Source organism: Pagrus pagrus (assembly GCF_965226575.1).
Source record: "Pagrus pagrus genome assembly, chromosome: 14".
Classification (NCBI taxonomy): domain Eukaryota; kingdom Metazoa; phylum Chordata; class Actinopteri; order Spariformes; family Sparidae; genus Pagrus; species Pagrus pagrus.
Window position 1 is genome coordinate 23,266,292 of NC_140198.1, and position 23,709 is coordinate 23,290,000.

Below are 23,709 nucleotides of genomic sequence, written 5' to 3' on the forward strand. Positions count from 1 at the left end.
GCCCTGGAGCGGCTCCCACTGAGGAGGTTATCAGGTGAACGGCCCTGATGAGACATCATGGCCCTGTTCCCTCAAATACAGACTGCCTTTTGATCCTCCCACCTGATTCCAGTGAACCGCTGCACACCAAAGAGCGTCTGACATTGAAACAGCAAGAATCTGTTTTTTTACTTGGACGCTGCAGCAGGCCCAATGCTGGAGTAAATGTAAATACGCGGGTTATGTAACCCAGATGTAGATGATATTCCGCCCGCTCTATCACTTCCCTACAAAGTCCCATTCTGTGGTCAAGGCCATTTGAAGAGAATAATCTGAACACATTCCAAGTGGAAAACCAACAGAGCGTGCTGGCATGAAGAAGCCGAGATAGTAATGCATATTTTGAGCGGGTTCAACAATGAAGTCATTTGTGTTTCCGCTCCTGGGTAGAGCTAGTTGTTAGTGTTGGCTGTAGCACACTCCGGGTTAAACATGAGGGGAGTCAGTGACTGTCCAAGCCGCTCTCAGAGCACCCTAAACAGCAGACTGTCAGCATTCCTGCTGGGTGCCAAGGTATTTACTTTGGACAAGAGAGGGAGGCACTGTAAGGGACTGCTTCTAATTAGGAGCAGCCAGTCAGGAGGTCATGGCCAATTGAAATGGGTCTCCTAGATACACAGTCCCCTCCTGAGGGCTGTTGGGACAGCACTCCAGGCACAGTAAAGTTTGGGTTTAGTTGCTTTTGGAGCGTGCAACAAGGTCACTGCATGTCTGTGCTGAATCACTTATTCCACCTGGGGTGAGGCTAATAAACGACTGGTGGCAGCCTTGTTGTCACACGCCTCAAGGGAGAACATCATCACCAGCAGGAAAACGATGCTGTACAAATTAAAAATCAGCAGCGATCAGACAAAGCATAATTTATGATTATACCGCAACTTATGATTTTCATTATCGATTAATCTGATGATTATTTTTACGATTACAGTGACAATTTCCCAGAACCCAAAGCGATATTTTTATATTGTTTATTTGCTTTAAAGACTACTTTACTCATATTTTCACCAAAGCAACTGGGAGCAATGGATAGAGGTTATAATTTTAAGAGCATAAATCTTTTACATAGGCTATTGATTTGCCCAAAGATTTTTCTCCCGCAGTGAAGCTAGGAGTATAATTTGGACGCGTCCTTTAGTCCTGAGCTGGGTCTCCCTCAGAAACAAGTAAACCTGTAAAGATCTCCACTGCACATACACGTTAAGTGCTTAAACAACACTGTTGTTCCTGTAAAAACTGATTTAGCATATTGGAGTTGTATAACTTGGGTCTGGACCCCTAGACTGTATGATAAATGGTGGACAGAGCCACTGTAAAATCACCTGTTGGTTTGTGGACTGAAGCCTCTACTCTGGTATTATGGCTGTTGCAATCTTGTGTTTTTGAAAGCATAAGTGACCATGTTTGGAAGAGAGGGTGGCCTGGGGAGGATGTACATTGATATGTCTCTATTCTGATTTGATCTGACTAAGAACACATGGACATGCCCGGGTAGCAACTTGTCAATCATTAAGTCAGTCACACCCTAGAGCATACCCTGCTTTAATGTCTATTTTACTCTACATGGGACGTTAATTTACAAAATGGACACCACGCTGTATTGCAGAAGGCTGGAAAAAGCGATTGAGACCATGAAATTATAAGGAAACTCATTACTGATGTAAAAAATTCAAGTGAGAGGCAATCTATTTTCTCATAAGCTTACATACAATCTGACTTCTTTTTGCAACAACTGGAGTATGATCTGGACCACTGTGTGTTTCTGGTGTCAGTGGATCGAGAGTGTGAAACGTATTTGTGAGTGCGTGCACATGTGCATGTAGCGCCGGAGGCCATGTGACATCGGTTCAGATTCTCTCAACAAGTCACATGGGACTTGGTTTCTGCAGGCCTGAGTGAGCAATTTCAACAAAAACTCCCTGGAGGGGAAGAGGAAGACTCTCCCTGCAGGTGAACGGAGATGAACACATCAGTTAAACACACTTGTCTGGCAGACATACTAACCCTTTGTCTGAGTCAAAAGCATGCACTTTTCATTTGGTCCAACTGAGAGAACAGCCATCCATCATGCTGGCAGGCATGTGACTGGATGTGCGATGATCAGCCATGTTCACAGAGAGCGATCATTCACCTCCTGCTCGCACAGCAGTCATTAGGAGCAGACGAGCAGCTGCAAAGGGCAAATATACAGCCTCACTTCAGGCCAAAAAAGTATATAAAGTAGTTTTCTCTTTACAGTGTTTTATATTGTGCTCCCTCAAAAAACACAGGGTGATGTTTTTTCCATTCCCATCATTGCCTATATCAATAACAGGCCATCTTAAATCAGAAAGACAAAAAAAGCTTATAGTGAGGGCTGACAACTCTGTTCACACTGTAACCACATCTGAATTCCAAGGATTGAAAACTTCTCTCAGTCCCCATGGAATTACAGGTTTTGTAAATTACTATATAAACTAGACGATTAGAGAGGGACACAGATACAGTCATACATCAGTCTTTCCCAGATAAGTCCTGAAAGTTATGATTCTTGAAATTTTCCTGAAATCATGAAATGAAATGAGTGCACAGAGCCTTAACTTAGTGCCTCCTTTATCACACACACTGACTGCAACATGTCCATGTTCACCATGCTGCCATTTGGCAAAAGATACAGAAGTATCTGCTGCCATACCACCAGACTACTGGGCAGCTTCTTTCCCAAGGCCGTGACACTCCTGAACTCATCCTCAACACTCCATTGCCAAAAAACCTTTAACCTTGTACCTTGCGTGACATCAGTATAAAATAGCCATAAACTGACATATTGTTGATAAAAAAAAAAGAAATTATTGGTTTGGCTCCAGGTTATTGATAATGTATCAGGGAAAGTGATATGATTCATTGCTGAATCAATATTTTGTCCCACCCCTACACTTCATCAATACTAACTAATATAATACTACTAAAAATAATTCAACTGGCAAAACACAGGGGGGCTTTTAATATGAAGCAGTCACAGGAAATACAATGTCTTTGGCACTGCATTATCTTCAAAATCACTTTGTTTGGCTGTGCTGTAAACAGACCAGTCGCTCTCCTGTTGTATTTTTAGCTGCTCCACAAGTGTTTGATGTCCCATGAATTTTACTATCAAACAGCATTTGCTGTACGCACCAGCAACCACAAGTGTTGACTCATCAACCAGGACTGAATTTTAAATTATAAGAACTTTAACTCGCTCTTTCAGCCCGGCCCTGCGAAACATTTTCAGTTGAGTATTGCGCGGGTTGTTATTGTTTTACTTGTTATCTACCACATATCACGTCCCATGTTGAAGAGAACAAACACACCTGGCCACACTGCAGCACCAACTAAAACTAACACGACCGTGATGGGTGGCATGTGGCCTTCATGAGAGTGATGGTGTGTATTACAGTACTGCACGGCCATAGTGGAAAGATTTTTGCCACTAGTATCACAACATGTCTCATATCGTTTTAGTGCTGCTTCGTTTTTTGACATGAGACTGAATCAGACTTGAGTCTGTCTTTGAGAAAATTTGACATTCGTATGCAGCTTTTCTAATTCAATAAATCACACGCTGCATGCGGCAGGGGAGTATGAGGACAATTATTGAAAGTAACACTGAAGCCTTTCTGAGAAGAAGGCTGACGGGGGAAAAAAAAGAAAATAAGGTCAGAAACGGGACATGCTGGTTACTGTTGGAAGTGACCATGTGACTCTTCGAGACATAAAGCATTTTTTGTCAGCAGCGTTATCTCCCTGGATCTGGGGTTACAATATGGCTTTTGTAGTCATGCAGCACTGAAAGATCTAAGTCACTTTGATCCTGCTTAATAGAGTTTGGTAAATGATCTCAGTATGGGAGCTCCGCCTTCTGTGCACACACACACACACACACACACACACACACACACACACACACACACACACCGTGGACACACTTACAAAGACTCACTCAGGCTTGTACACACACACACACACACACACACACACACATAAAGAACCAGACCGTCACACAGGTGAAAGCTCCTCTTCTTGCGGATCGTTGAGCCAAGCGTTCAAGCAGAAAAGTACAAAATTTGCTTCCCCTCACAAGACTCCACTGTGCTCACTGCAGATTCTGCTTTTTAACAATATCGCTCTGCGGCTCTGATGCAAGTGCATCTGTCATAAACACTCAGTGCAAACAGTTTTAAGCTTCTCAAACAGGAACCAAACAACTTTGTATGAAATGACGTCTCTGAGAGGTGTTATTGGTTTATTTGCCAAAGCGGCAAAGCACAAAGCCGTGCAAAAAAGTGACTGGAGGAGCCACGGGGAGCTGGAGCGAGGGAGGGAGTTTGTCAGGGAGCATTTATCTGTGGTATGGTGATGACTCTTTTCCTCCAACCTCTCAGCAAACTAAGCGCTTCCTGCCTTTTGAGTGCACGTAGCCTTATTTGTCCTTGAATCTAAAGCACACGCAATGAATTACAACCGTTTTAAAGAGCTGTCAAGAAACAAGAGAGGGCTGGTTAGAGGAGAGGAGGTGAGGAGGAGGAATTTGAAGCTGCGCTGTGGGAGAAAGAGGAGCGAGACAAACAGAGAAATGAAAAACTGCGGCGGAGCTCCAGAGCCTTTGATGTTGGCGGGGGCAGAGAGGGCTGCTCTTGCCACTACAGGCGGGGAGGAAGTATTAGTGAGCGACGTTTAGCTGAAACTAACAGAATTGTATCTGTCTAATGATAACACGGCTAGCATACAGGAGGTCCGAACTAGGGGCGAGCAATGTGGCCAAAAAACAACATCACGATCCATTAATTTGTAAACACAATCCACAATCTGAGCTGCAATCTTTTGCCTCAATTTTGAAATTCCAAGGCTGCTATCAGCCTGTAAATTTCTCCATGCGTACCATTAAAACGCATCTAAACTCAAATAACTTCTGCATTGTCTACAGTACTTTGCCAAAGGAAGAGCCACGTGAAGCAACTACTAAATCAATCATTATGTGAAGTTTGGAAACAAGAGGGGGACATTACTGCAATCTCTATGATCCACCTGAAGATTCTGGGCGCCTTTAACCGATCGTGATCTAAAATTATCAGGTCGTCCACCCTTGGTCCCAAATCATTAAGATACATCATCTGGGGAGCATCAATGTCTGTATAAGCTGCTGTACAAATCTGTCTAATGAGGTTATTTCAAAAGGTAAATGAAAACTGACCTGCTGCAGGCTAGATAAAAAGTTAAAGGATCACCAAAGAAATTCATTCTCTGGGCATCATTAACATCTACACCGAAGTTGAGAGTAATCCATCCAACAGGAGAACTGACATGACTGTGAGCGGTAACTGACATTGCCATCCCTTGAGCCATTTCATCAGCATGTCCACAACATGGAATTTAACTTTGATGTGTTAAGGTTCGCTAACTTTGTCTCAAAAGTCTGGAAGAGAAGGCAAGATGGATTATTTATTTCATATTTTTTCCTATTACCCGAATATCTAACAGTATGTTTTGTCTGTGAAACAGACAAAATCTGATCTCATGCAGGCTAGGTGTGGCTGTATGGATGACAGTAATAAAAACTTAATTCATTCATAAATTGTATTAATGGTGAAGCATGGGACAGGTTGTGAAACTACATCCGAGTGATGATTAAGCCTTTGCCTTGGGGAGAATACAAAACAGGAACCTTCAACTTTCCCACCAGTAGGCTACCACATGAATTCTCCTGCCATGTGGTGCAATTGTAATCTGTTACTGCAACATGGTTCTCTGTAAATCTCTATAAATGTGGCCTTGATCCCCAGGGAAGGGATAGCTTGGCCTCCACGCCTGCTATGGATCAGCAGACTTTCCTCTGTACTCCCAGTGGATCGGTTTCAACTGGATGGTTGAGGACAGGTGCTTCACTTGACCTGCACTGTCAGGGCAAATTCAGAAAGGTCGCACAAGATACCCATCACACTGGGAATGCAAAAATGCTAAAGTATTCTCAACTGCTGTTTAACCGCGGACATTTTACATAATTGAATTCCACTCACCCTGAAAGCACCCTTGCCCCGCCTGGCCCTATGTCAGGTACGGCAGCATCAAAGGAAAACAAACGTACGTGTGTGTATGTGTGAGTGTGTGCGTGCGTGCGTGCGTGCGTGTGCTCTTTTATAGTTAGCGGTGACTCACTCCACTCCATTGTAATGGATGCGTGGCTGCATACTGGCACAACTTAAAAGAGCTGCGAACATTCGCTGCTCCTTCAGTGGCCTGGTGGTTTCTCAGAGGGACAGACAATAAAAGCTCTCGAAAAGAAGAGCGAGACAAAGCCTGTGTCATTAACATTTCGTTTAAGTGTGTGTTTATGTGTGTGTGCATGTGTGCGCCAAGTTCTTCCACCACTCTCAGATCAATCAATTGTGTGAATGTGAAAACACACACAAGCATGCAATACAAGATTTGGTAAAGTTGCTTTGTTTCTGCTCTGATGTTCCTTTTTTCCTCTTCCGTCCTTGGTTCAAGGACAAGTCCAGTAGTAATGCCTTTACCATACTGCATTGTGTGTGTGTGTGTATGTGTGTGTGTGTGTGTGTGTGTGTGTGTGTGAGAGAGAGTGTGTACTCAGCATGTATGTGTGTTTGCATAGATAGGTGTGCTACAAAAACATGGAATTAATGTAAGTATGGGACTCTTTTGCATTAATGTGTCAGGGAGTAAAACAGTGATAGTTTCTCTTTAGATAGACTGTCCCTTGTTATTTGCATGAGGAGAGCTATGAAAAGTAGAAAAGAATGTGTTGTATAACATTCACAAATTCCAGACCTGGTCTAATGACTTAAAAAGAAGGGGGCCGGCAAGATTAAGAGATTTGCCATGTTTCCCCTACCTGCCTCTCTTCTTCCCCATGCCCTAAGAAACATCCCAACAGCCATCTCTTGTGGAAGAGGGTGGACAGGACAGCGCTAGCCCCTGCTTCCTGTGCTGCAGGCTGCAGCTTTGTCAGATCCCTGCTCAGGAGAAACCATTAGTCCGGAGCTTGTCTGATAGGTTGGACACACGTGGGGGTCTGTTCAAGGCAGTAGCCAGAGGCAACATGGAACCGTAGTCTCAGATCACTAGAGGAAGGAGACGATAGAAAAGCAATGGCAGGCCGGCTGAACTGATGACCATATGGAAATAGGAAAAGCAAAACACGTCTTGACAGGAGATCTGTGTGAGCTGGCAACATCATGGAACGTAGATGATCTCTGTATTAACAGCATTGAGCAGGTTTCTTACGTCATATGCTGTCTTTAAAGTTGACGTTTATCCCAGAATGGCTTCCCTTTCTACACAAACAGCAGGTAATCACAGAAAAGTCAGCGTTCCTTTTAACACGCGCTGTGGCGAAGCAGGGGGAAATTGTGAGCTTATAGCGATTTCATTTATACCGTTATGGATCTGCCAGTGCCGCCGAGGGGTAGACAGGACAGATGGCGACGTGACTCGACTTCTGTTTATGTTGAGGTCTCATATGGTCTCCATACCAGTGGACATGGCAGAGCTTTGCATGCCAGACATGAGCACCGTGAATGTTAACCGAGGCTTGCAGGAATATTCAGGGTAGGCCTCTTTCACACTATTCTCGCTGTTACTGTTCTGTAGACATGAGAATCTGACTTCAGTGTGTGAATCTGTCTACCAAATGCATGGGTTAATACCTGGAGGGTGTTGCAGATTCATTAGAAAGCAAACACCTGGATGTTCCTATGATATTTCTATATACTACTGTAAGGACATTTTGTTAAACATTGCAATTCATCCACAGCCCTGTTGCTGCGTATATCAAGTCTTCCAAAAACAAAAGCATAAACCTACGGTGACATCACCAAGTAAACCATACTTGGACGAGAGGTCAGAGGTGAGGAAGATACTGATTGGATCTGTCTGATAACCCGAGGACACACTATGGTAGCAACTTGTCATATCAAAGTAGCCCCTCCCTTAAGTATATTGTCAACTTTACTATAAATGGGACCATAATTGACTAAATGAACATCATGTTGGGCTGAAGAAGACTTGAAACTACAGATTGAGACCACAAACTCATAAGGAAACTGTTTACTGAGGTAATAAATCAAGTGAGAAGTAGAGTGATTTTCTCACAAGCTTACATACAATCCAACTTCCTTTTGAAACCAAATGAAGTTGCCCCCTGCTGGCCATTACTTTTCAGGTCCAGAAGCTCTGTCCATACGTCATCCACTTCATTCCAAGCCCCAATAATACCTTGCATGAGTTATGGGTGCAACTTCCAGAACCGGCGTTTATCATGGTAACAGGATGCTCAGTCAAAAATTAGCTAATTCAGTTCATCTATCCAATCAAGAGTTCTCACAACACAGAGTCAAAATGGTTGATATAAAACTAAAGAACTTCAGGCACATGCTTCAGGAAAACTTAAAAAAATAATAATAAAATATATACTGTATTTATATAAAAGCAAAACTATGCCCAGCAGCGCCTCCAACAATGTAAAGCAGCGAGGAGCTCCGAGGAGCTCTGGCCAGGCTGTTATCTCAACCAGGGAGATAGGAAGTATGGGCAGGAAATCTAGAGGGAGGGGGAGGAGAGGGCCCATATGGGAAGTGCAGTGTAAACAGTCTCAGTTTTTAATCATCCCAGCTCACGTTCGGAACTGGACACACTTTGATGTTCTCCCTCAGCGCCCCCTCCGCCCTCCCATCCCTCGTTCCCAAACGGCCGCGCTGAGGGCCAGCCGGGGAAACACGCAGATAGCGGCCTCGGACAAGCGGACGGCTCGGGGAGGGACGTGGAGGCATTCAGTACCTTGTGGGACACTGAGAAGGGAGACGAAAGAATGTGAAGTGGTGCAGAGTTAACTGGTGTTCAGTCAATTGCCTGGCCTGCCTTAATTATAGCTGATGTATTTAAGGGAGCTCTCAAAGGTCAATTCAACATTTCAAAGTACAAAGACCCAAAAGCAAAGCGGAAGGAAGAAAAGAAAGTCAAGATGGCTTTTGTGATCTCCTTTAATTGGGCATAATGCCCATTAGAGGATAAACTCCAATTCCTTCTGTCAACAGAGGCCAGAGGACGGTTGACAACCGTCTCAAGTTCAAAGTTATCCCAGAAGCCTTTGCACTTCTCCTCTTGTCACAGCTTAATCTTGGAAAGGGGGGAGAGAGTCAAAATTCCTCAGTACTTGTATTTATCCAAATAGTGCTGGCCATACCCCAGCCAGTGTTCCAATGAACATGTTCATTCAGAGGACAGGGCATACTTCCAGGGAGATCACAGTTTAACAGATCAGAGGAAGATACGTACCAAAGCAGAGTCTTGTGACTTGAATAAACTGAGGGAAACTGGGAACTTCTTCTGTCCAAAGTACTCTCTAGAGTTTGTTCCTTACACGTGTTCACAGACATAATCAAAACAGGATCTGATGATTTACAAAAGAGCTGCCGTTCAACCCCTACAAAACTCCAGAACACTAGGTTTGTTCCTCTGATGCTGCCTGAAATGCTGGAAATGGACTATGCACTGATCAGCATATCCAAAGTAATTTATTAGAAATGGGACTTCCTACTTGTCCTGCAATTTCCCGTACACCTGTTTGCAACTTGACATTTTTTTACTGCACAAGTAGCCAATATGCACAGACAGCAGTCGACTTGTGTAGTTTCAAGCACATCCATAATATAATATCAATACAGGGTTAGCAGTATACAGCTTGTAATATTGTATATTGGATCAGTAACAGGTATTGGCCAATACACAAAGTTCAGGTATCAGAATTAGCATCAAGAAGGAAAAAATGTTACCAGTACATCTCTACAAAAAGCTAAAATCCATGTATTTGTGCAAGTTTATCTTTTTCCACCTTGTACAAATGATACAAAAGTTGCAGTTTTTTGAATGAAATACTTGTTTAACTTCTAATGCCAGATGCTGATTTCCAAACTATTACCCTCCAAAATGAGACAAGTCTAATAACACAGCACGACAACCAGAGAGGCCACATGTAGATCTTCATCAACGTGAATGTATCTTACAAAAAGTGGTTGTCATGCTTTAGTGTGGTCCAGAGTAAAACCTAGGGTCACTTCAGAGACTCCTAAAGTTCACACACTGAACTCAATAACAGGAATTAATACATGCATCAACCAATTTCACTTAGACACAGTCAGGCAGAGAACCTATCTTATGAACTCAAACCCCCCCCCCACAAGACAAGAAACATAAAGCGGGACCGTAAAGCTGCCTGCAGAGGTAGCAAGGACCTGTTGGAACAGGCCTAAGCTGCAACAAAGAGCATCCTGCAGCATAACACCACCTCTGTGGACTGTGGGAACAGGCTGGGAAGAGAGAGTCTCACAAAAGTATACCTTCCTAACCTTGGACAGAACCACAATCAATGGTCTGCCTTAAGGGAACAAGAAAACAGAAGAGCGAACAAAACCAACCAACTGTACAGCCAGCAGAAAGGAAAGAGAAAGGATCTTATCAGCAGAGGATTAGGCTGTCACCATTCTGACTATGACAGAGATAAAAATATTAGTTTGAATGTAGCAATGGTGCACCTTCCTTCCTTCACAGCTTTAGGGAAATCCAGAGAGATATCACTTCTGCAATCTTACAGTTCTCTCACCCACGTGTTGCCTAATAAGTAGTAAGTACAGTATGCAGCTGAGACTGTTCACTGAGAGATACAGAGGGTTAAAAACTTTATATGTATTTGCTCTACAGCACATTTTTATTTTGTCCCACAGAACATGAAATACCTGCAAGGTTTTATAGGAAAAAAATACAGAAAGCTGGAAAATCCCAGAAAGCTGGAAGTGTCTTTGATCTCAGCTGCACTGTGATATGCATCTGTAACATGTTGTCAGCCCCACACAGACATTAAAGCCAAATCGGTTTTAACCAGAGAGGAAAACAGCAATGGCTTTTCACCATGCCTAATACTTGGCTTTCTCCGTGGACAAGCCATGTAAATCCTTATCAATTATGGCAAACTGCAGCATCTGGCTTGCCATTCACAAAACCTCCCACGCCTGCTGAGTGAGAAGAGACAAGATCCTGCAGTGCCTCATATCTGTCGTCCCGTCTCTTTGGAGACGGTAAATAAATTGACATAGCCGAGCTTTATGGCCTGGGAGCCCTAATCCACTCCTGAATCCTAAATATGCTGCACAATGAAAAGAGTGCATACTTCACATTTGCAGAGTAACAGCATGCTTTTTCCACACTGGGACAAAAAAACACTTTAGCTTCAAGTGCAGGTTTGCAAAGGTCTAAACACGATCTGTAGTGTTGTCTAACAGTTTTGGACCACACCTTGATATTATGAATGCTGGAAGAATATTAGATGCCATAAATAGCAACTGCAAAACAAAGCAGTCACTTTAGATAAATACACCTAGTCACCTACAAAGGCTGGCAACCTCAACCCAGCCCTGTTTTGAGGGATAAGTAAAAATAGACTAAAAACAAACTAACCTCAATAACACCTGCATGTCATCGCTATTGTTTGAGGAATTTCGATATTCTGTCATCACATGCTGAGTGCTGAGTGGGAAGTGTGCTGTTGTGAGCAGCAGCTCTTGGAAACATACAGTGTACTGTAACTCATGATCACTACAGTATTTTTCATGGCGTATAGCAACAACTCCAGGTGTTAACATCATTTGGTTTATCAGACAGTGGATGCTGTGTGAACTGTTTTTTAGGTTAGAGAAACATGTGGGGCCAGAAGTCACCCCACAGAGGCACTGGAAAGAAAACTCATTTATTCTTTTTACATTGACCATTTCTCATTTATGGGCTTGCATATTAAGTTATTACCTAGAGAGTAATCCAGTGGATCTTTTGACTATTTTTTCATGGAATAATATGAGAGAACAATTAAATTTAGTAATCTTGATTTAAGCTCTGACTATGAATTGTCTGTACATTTGTTAAATAAGATTGTCATTAGAAATAGGCCATTGTAAACATATAATAGGGCAAAGGATACCAAGAGGTGAGGCTGTCCTTCAAGCACAATACATGAGCTGGAGACTAAATATTCCCACTTATTCATATGGCTGAAGTGTCTTTGAGCAAGGCATTCAATCCCAAACAGCTCTGAGGGGAGCCCAGTGAAACTACTGAATGACAACAGGTGTCCACTCGTGAAAACCTGAGAGAATTCCTCCTTTTTGTGGATATGTGTGGAGGTGAATGATAAGTACACAGTAAACACTCCTTAATGACACCTTACCTGCATTAGTTTTCCCTCCGCGTAGCCGGCACTTCCTCCCACGAACACCCCCTCCAGGGTGATGGACTTCCCCGTCGGCTCGTGGTTCAGCAGTGCCACCTTGATGACCGCTCGCAGGGCCGGCCGCTCGGGCTCCAGGCCCGGCTGGCCCAGCACCACCTGCAGGGCCGCCATGAGCAGCCACGGCCAGAGCCCGGCCAGGCGCCGCTGGGGGACGGTCATGGCCTCGGCTGTAGCGGCGGTGCCCGGCCGCACATGGTGGACTTCAAAGCAGGCAAGCACCGCGGATAGACGCAACGGAGAGGATATGTTTGTGTGGTTATACGTCCCACTTCTTCTTTCAGCCTCGACGACTACTGCGAAATCCAAAGTTTTAAAGCTGGAGGACAGCCATCACAACTCACGCGTGAATGTCCTGAAACTTCCATTCAGCGCCAGAGTTAATATTCAGACTCTGCTCGTTTTTTTACAAATACATATCTCTCAGTGCCCACATGGAGCGGACTGTATGTTCCGAGATAAACCAGGCTTGAGTGAACTTTAATCCAGTGTCATTAAATGTGAGGCCGAGCACTGTGGAGACACGTTTGTTGTTGTGTCACAGCTTGAAGTGTGCGTTGGTCTTCACGAGATAAACAAATGTCCTCATTTGTAACGTGTTTGCCTCAGAGTCGAGCGGCTGTATCCTCTCCCACCAGGACAGGTCCAGACAACACCGGATCGATCCTCATCCGTATCCGAGCTCCTCTTAATATCACAGTGTGCACCGGTCAGTGTGCCGCGGCTCCACACACAGCGTCAGAAGACAGCACATCCTGCGGCCGACACATTTTCTGGATAAATCCACAAGAAACGCACCACTTGAACTTCAGAGGCTGGGCTACAGGTTGCCGCCGGAAAGTTATCCGGCATGCTGACTGATAATGACGTGCCAACAAGTTGGGTAATATTTTTTACAACCAAGGAACTGCGAAAAATAATCCTGGAAGTCGGTTGTTAGAAGCAGTACACCGCTTTATGTAGTTATTAAATCAAACAAATGGGCCGTTGCCTTACTTCACTTATAACTGGGTAATTATTCAGGGTCTGAAACCAAAGCGACTTCTGTAACAGACCCCGCAGACTTACTTTCTACAGTCGCTCTTCATTTAAACTTGCTCAGTGTCAAAAAGAAACACAGGCATTCCCTCTTTATTCTGAGATACGATCCTCCTGAGAACTCAGAGGGAAAATGAATCGTTCATCAAAACCATCAACGATTAAAGAGTAGAGGCACAAGAAAAAAGTACGGGATAAAAGTGGTCCAAACTCCTCGGGAACTCCATTTAAAGTGGGTAAAGTGGAGAGACGCCGTGTACAGTGGTGACACCGTCCCTAAAGTCTACCTCCCGGACTGTCTCTCGCTCCCCTGGGATCTCATTGACAGTCTCTACCTGCTCACTGTCCTGACGCCTTCACGTGCTGTCGGAGATTTGGACTTTGGAGAGACTTTGCACATGACCGAACATTTGTGTTAGGAGAAGGGTTTTTTTTGTAACCAAACATGTTTAGATGGAGGAAAAAAAACTGTAAACAAATGGTGTTACTGGTGCTTTAAGTTGTTATTATGACCCTGTTATCTAAATACAAAGTAAAAGGTAATGATTAACGCTTACTTGGTTAGTTGTCAACTATTGATCTTATCAAACATTTTGGTCATCTATTAATTGGTTTGAGCTAATTTCTTCCTTCTTCTTTTTTTTAAAGTCAAAATTCTCTAATTCCAGCTTCTTAATTGTTTTTATTTTCAGGGTTCTTTACTCCTCTATGACAGTTATCTTACTAACTTTGGGTTGTGGACAAAACAAAACATTTGAGGACACACTGATTGACTTTTTTTCACCACTCTGACATTTTATAAGCCAAAAAATTAATGCATTCATTGATAAAATTATAGACAGATTAATCAACAATCAAAATAATCATTAGTTGCAGCCCCACGACAGGTATTTCCTCCTCCTTTCTTTCATGTCGATGTCAAATTTCTTCCTCTAATAATAAACACCTATCAAAAACCACTTTTGTTACAGAATCTCTTTTAAATCCAAACACAGTAAAATATTGCAGTATTAAAAGTAGTTAAAGAAAAAATGTCACTGGAGCTTCCGAGTAGCACCTGAAGGCCACATTGGACGCTGAGGGCGGAGCAGCCGCACAGCAGCAGCGCTCATCAAAACCCAGTGATTGGCTCCCTCTAGTGTACAACATCAGCTGTACACTTGTTGCACTGGCAACAAGAAATAATGAATTACACGTAAACGAACCATCCAGCTGCCTTATAAGACAAATATTTATTTGAATATTACTTTCACACATGTCAGTTACACATTTCAAAAACACTGCACCTTTGAGGTGAGGCAGTGAAAACTAAAAGGTGGGAGAATGTCACCACCACAAAGCAATCAATCATTAAAAAGTAAATAATTATATTTACATACAATTAATGACAAAGATCTCCCCCATTACAGCAGTTTGTTAACTCACTATGACACACATTACCTGTTATGTTATTGAAAACTCTGTTTCAAAACTGTGAGTTCAGGAAGGCTTACTACTGCAAATCTGTATAAATCATACTTTAAGATGTAATTCTTTAAAAACATCACAAGTTGGTAAAAACATTTTAGATAATACTGTGTTAAAATGTAGAGGTAAACCCTTGCTTTAAAATGTACCATGGTACAAGTCAGCCTAGTTCTTAAAGAAACAAGCAAAACTTACTTTTAACTTAATTATTCTATTGTCCAAAGTCACTACCAATAAAGAAAACATTGCTCTGAACATGCATTAAAATGTATATGTAATTTAAACAAAAATGTTTGTTAAATTAGACTTAAATTAGAAAACAGACACAACATTCTACACAAGTGTAGAGAATAAAATCTGGTGGTAAGTTAAGACCACGTCCTGGAGTGAGTCAACACTCCCTGTCACATGCAAATCAAATCAACAAGTTGAGATCTAAAACAAGAAATATAACCAACTGTCTTTAAACTTGTTGCAGTGATGACTTACAAACATACATTTAAAATGCACTCCTGTGCAGCTGCTGTTATGAGCCTGACTGGTATCCCTGGGACTGTCCCCCACCTCAGTGTTGTTTGCATCATCAGTAGTCATCTTGCTAGTGGCACAGAGACAACCACAGCAAATAATGTATAGGTTTTTTAGTAAGCTGTTATACATTCTCTTATACAGTGATTCCCCCAGTGTGTGGGCTGTAGCCCCCTGGTGGACCGTGAAGATACGGCAGATGGGCCACAAGTGGTCATTTACAATAAATAGAACATTTTTAATTGTCAAATTTGTAATGAAGTTTATCCATTGATATGTTTGCCATCTTCTGACATTGTGAACATTATTTGACTGGGGAATAGACTTCAACACAACATCGGAAATGATCTTATACTGCGTCAATGATGGGAAATAGTAACTGCGTGGCTTTGCATGCGTTGAAAGATATTAAAGTTTATAAACTGTTACATGTATGTGGATTAATGATTATTTTGCACTGCATTGCCCTAAGCCATTTCTGTTAAAAATGTAGGAAAGTACTTCACCTTTGTCTCTTGTGTAGATCAGAGTTGTCATTAAAGGTTTGGGTGGGCCTCAGAATATTTCAAATTAGGCTGTGTCATTCCTAAATTTGGGAATGGCTGCTCGAATAAATATACTTGCCAATGAAAATACAAGTCATGGATGAAAATCTGAATTTGTAAACTGCTTGACTAACTCCACCCAACCTTTCCTGAGTTTCTTGGCTTTAGAAAAGATAAAGCTAAATGCCTTCAGGAAATGTAAAGTACAGTGTAGAGGCTTACCTCACATATGGCATCTTCAGGCATCTGCTCCGGTACAGAAAGCACAGATTCCTCCTGCTGTTTGTATTTGACAACATGGACATTTCCTTGCACGGCTGTAATAATGGGTTCAGCACACAAAGGTCTGGCTTGCACGGTGCTGGCAGGGTTGGTGTTACAGGTGTTGGGGGTGGTCACAAACACAAGGCCGGGCTTCTCTAGGGTCACAACTCTATCCAGGCAGTTATTGAGGCGAGTTGGCATCAACTCGTCTGCAAACTGGAAAACGGCATCCAAGTTAATGTCACATTTTTTCACCTCCGGGTGTTCCTTGTTCTGTGGGTCCTGGTTGTGCATATTCAGAGGATATCCTGACTAAAACAGTGAAATAATGATATGTTTAAGACACAGTGTTGTTGACCAATCGCAGATTTGCTGTGAACATAGTCACAGATTACAGACAGAGTCAATCACTCCAATTAACATACCTGGTAATAACTCTGGGTAGACAACTGCCCTGTCTGAAATCCACTACCTGCCAGATGTGATGCAAAAAAGTTTGACTGGCAGCACTGGTAAACTTCCAAACGGACAAAAGATCATTTTTAGATTAGAAAATGCATTTTTTAAAATTCATAACCAATAATAATATTCTCATATCCTTACTAGTACATTTTAGCTCATTATATTTGCACAATTTAAGTAAAGTGATGCAACATCTGTAGTTTATAACTTTATCCACTCATACGGGTTACCTGATGCGTTGCTCACCTGAAGAATAGAATCCAGGCAGAAATGGGGCACTAGAGGGATTAAAAGTGGGGAAATTTGGATTTCCATAGTTTGCCTGGGCCAGTAAACTCTGCTGAGGGTGCATCGCATTAAAGCTTGAGGCTTCTCCAGCGTAGTGGTGGCTTAAAGGTACTGGCATCCCTTCATCCTTGGCAAAGACAGCAGGAGAAAGAGCGGCACCAAAACCCCTTTTCAGGTATCGTGGCGGGACTGGGGTTCCACTGTGGGCTGTCACGGCCTGGGCTATTTTTGGCTGGTAGGGATGAGCTGACTCCTGATGCAGTGCAGGACTTTCTGCAGGAACAAAAAAAAGCAGAGCAAGATAACCTGTCAGACAGCGATGACTGGAATTTAAATCACTGGGCTGAGGAGTAAAAACTGCAATTAGAAGTTTTGTTCGGATGAAAAGTGATCCCTTTCCAGCTCTTTACAGGTTCAATGAATAGTTCCATTTTACAGTATCGTTCACAACACCACCCTAGAGAAATGTATGTGACTATTACCATAGGTTTCAACTATCTATAGCTACCCCCTCACTCAAAGACAGGCCATGCAGTGACACTTACCTCTCTTCACACTTTTATTTATGCCACCACTGAGCCTCTTTCTTCGACTCGGGGTCCGACAGCTCACTTCCAGACCAGCTTGTAGCTTGGCCTTAATTGCAACAGTGAGTCTCCTCAGACTCGCAACAAGTTCTGGGTGATTCTTCTTGAAGTTTGGGTTGTAATAATGTTGGGACGTCGCGTCGCCCGCACCGAGCCCGTGGTCCCCTTCTTTAACGGCTGGGCAGGTTTTCTTGAAGCCGTACAGGTTGAGCTGGCGGACAAAGCTGGAGAAGTTGTTCGTTCTGAAGGCGTCAGCGTTGTCCGAGGTGAAGTAGCTCACAGAGAGGACCTGCTTCTCGAAGAGATGTTGGTCAATGACGACATGCTCGCCGTCGCTGTCCCAGCCGATGGCTTTATACTCCGGGTTGTTCACCAAGCGCCACAGTTTGGCAGGAAAGTTGTGCGGGTTGATGCGTTCAGGAAGGGGGCTTTCACCAACATCCATGCTGTTCTGTTCAACTGGAGGCAGAGGCAACGAGTGTGAACTTCACAGCCTCACAGCATCTCACTATCAGACTGTGAGCCAATTAAACAGGCAACAATCGACCGTGACAGCGTTACTAGCCGTTAAGCACTTATGAAGTAGCTAGCTAACATTGCTAAGACTGCTCAACCTTAGCTATCGTTAGCAGGAGTAACTTTAGAAAATATCAACCTGCATATTCTCAATTTATAGCTAACAAACCAAGGTCAAGTTAAGCAAGCACCATTCCTCAAACTTCAAATAAAATAATGTACATTCTCACAATACTCAATACACAACACCTGACAGCCCTAGCATTAACGTTTAGCTTTACCGTTACTGGTGACGTTATTTGGCTAGCTAGCCTTGCGCGAACGTTAGCTCACCGATAAACCGCTCTGTATTTGACATTAATTTTAACCCAGTTACGTTTACATAAAATCCTTTAGATATTGCCTTGTATTTTAGGAGTCTTGATACACCTTAAAGAAACACATGCTAGCCGTAGTTACCTGGATCAATGAAGGTGACCGCCTGCTGGTGTCAAAACTGTTGGGAGTCCAACTGGTTCACTGACCCTGGTCCAACCGCCAGGATTCTGTCACGTCCGTCAGCCTCAGAGGAGTTTGTGACCTGATACTTCTCACACAGGTTTGTGGTGGGAAAAGTGTGGAAGTCCAAAATACGATGCTCCAATTTGAAAATACAACATGAGACATTTAGGTTGTGCTTAAAAAAGTTAGTTCAAAGAATACCAGTCAGCAGATAAAGTCCCAAATGAAATAGTGCTCTGTGTGCAGAACTGTGCTGCAGAGGTTTTTTTTTTTTTTTTTTTTTTTTTTTTCACATTTTTATAGACATTAAATCATCTACATGTTTTGTGTTTTTTAATAATTTGTCAACAGTCGAGTGGTGGCATTAAGCTTGAGAGGATTTGGGGCATTTGTATGTAGACCTGTAACATTGTATAAGATCTAACATGTGTTCTTATTAAATATTTGAATCTGTAAAAGAATAGCTGTAAAATAAATGCAGTCAAGTAAAAAATACAATACTTAACTCTGAAATGTCCTGTGGTCTGACATTTTCATCTTTAAGTAGGTCTATAGTACAAGAGCCTGAGTAAACAACCACTTTTACAAATGACCCACAATTCCCTGTTTTAAAACATTTAACTACATTTATGAAATAAGGTATAATTATATAAGTCTTCTTCTTACAAGTCTTGTTTCGATATTGATATTTAATGTAGACATATAACTAGATAGAAGCTGAGTGTGCAGCTGCTATCAGCAGACAGACATGGCATAGTTTCCAGCTTGACTGTTGTTCACCATTTTTTTAAACCCCCATTATACACAATATCTTTTTTTGTTAAACCAGAAGCAGCCGCTATCGCTCCAGCCAAAGCCACCAGACTCCATTTGCAGAAACAGTCATTTCTTCATCGTAAAACACACTTCATTTAAACCCATCAGAAACTAAATAAAATTCACCAAAGTGGTCTTGTTTCATCTGGAGCCTCTCAGCTGAAGAGTGCTGCAGTATTCTCCTAAACTACTGAAGTAGATGTGGACTGTAATGTTAAAAAAAAGAGGAATCCAAAAAATAGTAATCCAACTATCCAGAAGCCCTGAGACCCCAGATTGATTTGAAAAGACGTTATTTACAGCCTCATTGTGCAGTCAATCCTGTGCACCCACTTCAGATGGCTAATGCCTTTGGCTGAGCAGATACAGTGTGGATTTCTGTTTAAAAGAGGGTGTAAATAACATCTCTTCAAATCAATTTGGGATCTCAGGACTTCCGGAGACTTTGATTACACCAGACAAGCTGTATGGAGCCACAGAATGCTGCTACTCTGTTTTGCTGTGACGCTCCAGCAATGTTTGTGGACTATGAACCTTCACCTGACTTTCAGTCGGCGTGAGGGTCAGTAGATAGTGTCTGAATTCTCATTTTTGGGTGAACTGTTCCTTTATGTGAAATTACTGGGAAAGGAGTGAGAGTGGACATGAGAGAACCAGCGGGGCAAATCAGCATGTAGAGCCAGAACTGTGTAGAGTTTGAGTGAAGTGTGTTTTATGATGCTAAAAATACTGAATCTGCAAATGGAGTCTGGTGGCTTTGGCAAGAGCAATTTGGCGCAGGCTTTAACTGAACAGACTATCTCTGTAGGGATCCTTCGTGTACTGTTGTCAGACACTTAACAATAACATGGCAGACGTTTCGTGACTGCTGGCTGCAGCGGTCTCCCTCAATATTGAACCAGTTTAAAAAATCGTGTCCCTATTAGTCACTTAGATACAAGATGGGGAAATAAGGTTTAAAAACACTGTGCATTAACTTCACCATGTACATTTCCTGTTACGTCAATCCAAATGTCTACTGTGAATAAGGTCTAATCCTCAGTTCAACATGAATTAATCTCTTAAAATAAGTGTGTAAAGAGTGGCAAATGATCACAAAGACCTGTTGTCTTTACTGATAATGATAAGATTCCTGAATTGTATAAAACACAGCACATTCAACCTTGCCCTTTAAACAAAGAACAGCATGAATTTGTAGAAGCTTTATGAGGCACAGTCATACTCACACAGTTTCTCAAGCTGTAAGTGTAAAGAGGTGTTAACATTTTTAAAAAAAAATGTTACAGTTACAATTTAAAAAACAAGTTGAAGTATACAAAATAGTGACTTAGCTGCATGGATAAGTGTTTTATCAGCACATATATATATTCATAATACAAGTCATAATAATAAAGCATGAAATAAGATAAAATAAAATAAACAGACTATGTTGAACCTGTTAATAAAGGAGAAGTCTATGGATATGCAGGCTCTTACAATGTAGCCCAGGACAGAACAGAGATCCAGGGAGTCAAAATGCTTAAATCTACCAGGATTAAAGTTACAGGCATTTGGTTATATAAAGCACCCAGATAGTCTCAATTTAGAGACACAAATAAAAGCCCTCATATTACTGATCGATTCATCCGTAACTCATCCATAACACGTCTTTTGTTTTGTATTTGAACATCTCTAAGTGTCATTCAAATTTAACCAAAAAGTTTCCACTATTCTGGATCCCCAGATGACCAAATAAATAACAATCCTTGTTAAGTATATTCCTGACAAATTTTAGGACATAGTGGGACAAATCAAAAAAAAAATGACCATGTAATCCCTGTAATTGAGATGATTATTTTATATGATTGAGATCGAAAGATTTTTGAACAGGCGCATAATAGGGACGCCTCAGTGCGTGTCCTTTATCAGGTCCTCACAGACTGTGACGTAATTCTCCAGCGACTGGAACACATTCAAAACATTAATCCAGTTTATATTTCAGTATTATTGAAGTATTTTCTCTAGGCACTTAACATAATGGCATTGGAAACGGTCCCTAAAGACCTTCGCCATCTGCGAGCTTGTCTTCTGTGTTCTTTAGTGAAGGTAAACCGGGAACTGAGAGAAAGAACCGCTCGGGCTAGCGTTGTGCTAACATGTAGCCGCTTTCTGCGCAGTGTTTTTCCTCTGTTGTGTCTCGCACATGAGCCAAAACTTTAAAGAAATGCCTCCATAATGACTTTTATTTGCTGTATACCAGTGCTTGAACTCTTTGTGTACTCCTTTACAATAGGTACTTACTTGATTGCAGCTTGCTCTTCTCACGAGCCGCGTTTGTTTGGCTAAACTCAAACGTAACGCTTGTACACAAACTAAAACACATTTTTACACAGTAGTTGATAGTTGACCCTGACCAGAAATAGTGTTGGTACACCTGAGTAAAATATTTGATAACCATGCCTTTCTGTTGGCATCAGAAATACTTTGTATAGCTTTGAATGTCTATCATTTGTCCAATTTCTTATTATTACGATTATATAATATCTTGCTAACTGACTCATCTTCCTATTGTCTTCTTCAGACCATTGACCAGTTTGAATACGACGGCTGTGACAACTGTGAGTCGTACCTGCAGATGAAGGGGAACAGAGAGATGGTTTATGAATGCACAAGTTCCTCATTTGATGGGTAAACATTAATTTAGTATTAATTATTTAAAAACTTTCACATGGATTGGATTGTTTTCTCAGTGTTTACCATACTGTCTGTTATATCCACAGTGTTATAGCCATGATGAGCCCAGAGGACAGTTGGGTAGCTAAATGGCAGAGGATAGGTAAGAATGCATGCCTGTATGAAAGACACACACACACACACTTTACACATATTTATAGAGTTATTACAGCTAACCTGTAAATTGTTACAACTTGCATGATCATCATATTGGAGTTGCTTTAAACAACCTGGCAAGTGAAACTCAGTATTAATTGTGATTATAGCTGTGGTTTGGCCTCTAACAGCTCCTGGTCCTGAGCACAATCTGTACAGGGGGTTTTGTTCGAGGTTATTTGCTTAAAACAGCTGCTGACTTTTGCTGGAACGAGCTGAAATAGACAGGTGATAGTTTTGTGTCCGTTTAGCGCAATATGATCTCAATGAGGGTCATATGTAATTTAAAATGTGATTGAAAACCTACCTCAAGTCGTTTTCAGTGTTGTCAGTCATAAATTGTGTGTATATATTTGTATTTTATTTCCGTCCTACAGGCAACTTCAAGCCAGGTGTATATGCAGTGTCAGTGACTGGCAGACTACCTCCAGGTACATTTTCTCTAACTGTACTGCCACAATATGTAGCAAGTAACACACTTAAACGATTGTTTTTTCTGATTTCTTTTCCCTTCCTGATCGAGCATTACATTTACTTTACTTACCAGCTGTTGCTTACTTTTCTTCTTCTCTGAAGGTGTGGTGAGAGAGCTGAAAAGCAGAGGAGTGATCTACAAATCCAGAGATACAGCAGTGAAGACATAAACCTCGACAGTGGGACTCAATTTGATCGCGTCTGTGATGTTATATGGAATTTCTCTCAAACTGTCTAATTTTTGTCTTTTCTTGTGATTAGAAATATTAGCATGAGGGGTTATAGGGGAGAAACAAATGTTTTTTTTTTATTATTTTGAATAATTGCAAAAAAAATAAAGTTTTTATAAGAAATGTGAGTTATTGTCATAAAATCAGTGTTTATTTTTGATTCACTTGCTGTAATCACATTGGGTTTGCTGATTCAGAGAAGGGATTTGTAAGATGGAGGACCGCAAATCTGCATTACCTCAGTCCAAGCAACCACTCCCTGTTAGTCTCAAACTGGTCTGTTATTCAGCAGACAGTGAACGGCCCTGTCTGCTATGGCAGAGATTTGGACTTAAGTCAATTGAAGTCACTGTTTTGATGACTTGTGACCTGACTTGAGACATGATGATTTGTCTGTTCATTTTATGCTTTCAGTTTAGTTTTTACATTTTTTCTTTAGTCTTGCTCTTAGTATTTCATTTTAAAATTCATGGGAGGGAGTATTGTTGTGATTGAGAAGAAATTAAGAAATATGCTTTTATAAAGTTTTTTCTTTTTTGTTTGAATGTTTTTATTTCTCTGAATATAAATAATTATAATATAAATATAAGTCATCATTCTGTTTGAACATGTGAGGTTAATTAGCCAATATGATAAAATGTGTACAAACACCTTGTCTTCCTCTTCATAATGACCAGATACTGCACTTGATACTGCTGGTGTTTGACTTGGCACCTGGCTTGTCTTAACTTAAGACTTGACTTGGGGAATTGCTTGAGACTTGGAAAAAACGATATGAG

General features: G+C 41.7%; 3 protein-coding genes across 6 annotated transcripts in view; 1 reads left to right on the forward strand and 2 right to left on the reverse strand.

The window, feature by feature from the left end:
- The window catches only part of rnf43 (ring finger protein 43), an 89,716-nt gene extending 75,216 nt beyond the window's left edge, over window positions 1–14,500 (reverse strand). Inside the window, exon 1 of the mRNA XM_084374214.1 lies at window positions 12,287–14,500. Coding sequence (XP_084230340.1) covers window positions 12,287–12,508 — 222 coding nt within the window. The 5' untranslated portion in view covers window positions 12,509–14,500. The remainder of the gene's footprint in view (window positions 1–12,286) is intronic.
- Window positions 14,501–14,591: 91 nt separating this feature from the next.
- On the reverse strand, window positions 14,592–18,639 carry hsf5 (heat shock transcription factor family member 5). Of its 4 annotated transcripts, none has more exons than XM_084374218.1 (6): window positions 18,501–18,639; window positions 17,484–17,984; window positions 16,897–17,211; window positions 16,614–16,660; window positions 16,147–16,404; window positions 14,592–15,449 (listed from the first exon to the last, which is right to left on the reverse strand). In XM_084374218.1, the coding sequence occupies exons 2-6, from the start codon at window positions 17,968–17,970 to the stop codon at window positions 15,435–15,437; spliced, it is 1,122 nt and encodes a 373-aa protein (XP_084230344.1). In that variant the 5' UTR covers window positions 17,971–17,984; window positions 18,501–18,639; the 3' UTR covers window positions 14,592–15,434. The 4 variants fall into 4 exon arrangements, with proteins under 4 accessions (XP_084230344.1, XP_084230342.1, XP_084230343.1 ...); XM_084374216.1 differs by having other exon boundaries at window positions 16,147–16,500; XM_084374217.1 differs by having other exon boundaries at window positions 16,614–16,705.
- Window positions 18,640–21,267: 2,628 nt separating this feature from the next.
- On the forward strand, window positions 21,268–23,058 carry supt4h1 (SPT4 homolog, DSIF elongation factor subunit). Its single transcript, XM_084374219.1, has 5 exons — window positions 21,268–21,443; window positions 21,919–22,025; window positions 22,118–22,173; window positions 22,604–22,657; window positions 22,803–23,058. Exons 1-5 carry the CDS (start codon window positions 21,375–21,377, stop codon window positions 22,868–22,870), a joined length of 354 nt encoding a protein of 117 aa, XP_084230345.1. The 5' UTR covers window positions 21,268–21,374; the 3' UTR covers window positions 22,871–23,058.
- The last annotated feature ends 651 nt before the right edge of the window (window positions 23,059–23,709 follow it).

Coding starts and splice junctions, on each gene's coding strand:
- hsf5 (XM_084374215.1), bottom strand. CDS start 17,970: ATGGATGTTGGTGAAAGCCCCCTTCCTGAACGCATCAACCCGCACAAC. Junction 17,212..17,483: donor AAATAAAAGTGTGAAGAGAG/GTAAGTGTCACT, acceptor TTGTTCCTGCAG/AAAGTCCTGCACTGCATCAG. Junction 16,501..16,613: donor CTACCCAGAGTTATTACCAG/GTATGTTAATTG, acceptor TCACTGTTTTAG/TCAGGATATCCTCTGAATAT.
- supt4h1 (XM_084374219.1), top strand. CDS start 21,375: ATGGCATTGGAAACGGTCCCTAAAGACCTTCGCCATCTGCGAGCTTGT. Junction 21,444..21,918: donor TTCTGTGTTCTTTAGTGAAG/GTAAACCGGGAA, acceptor TGTCTTCTTCAG/ACCATTGACCAGTTTGAATA. Junction 22,026..22,117: donor ACAAGTTCCTCATTTGATGG/GTAAACATTAAT, acceptor TTATATCCACAG/TGTTATAGCCATGATGAGCC.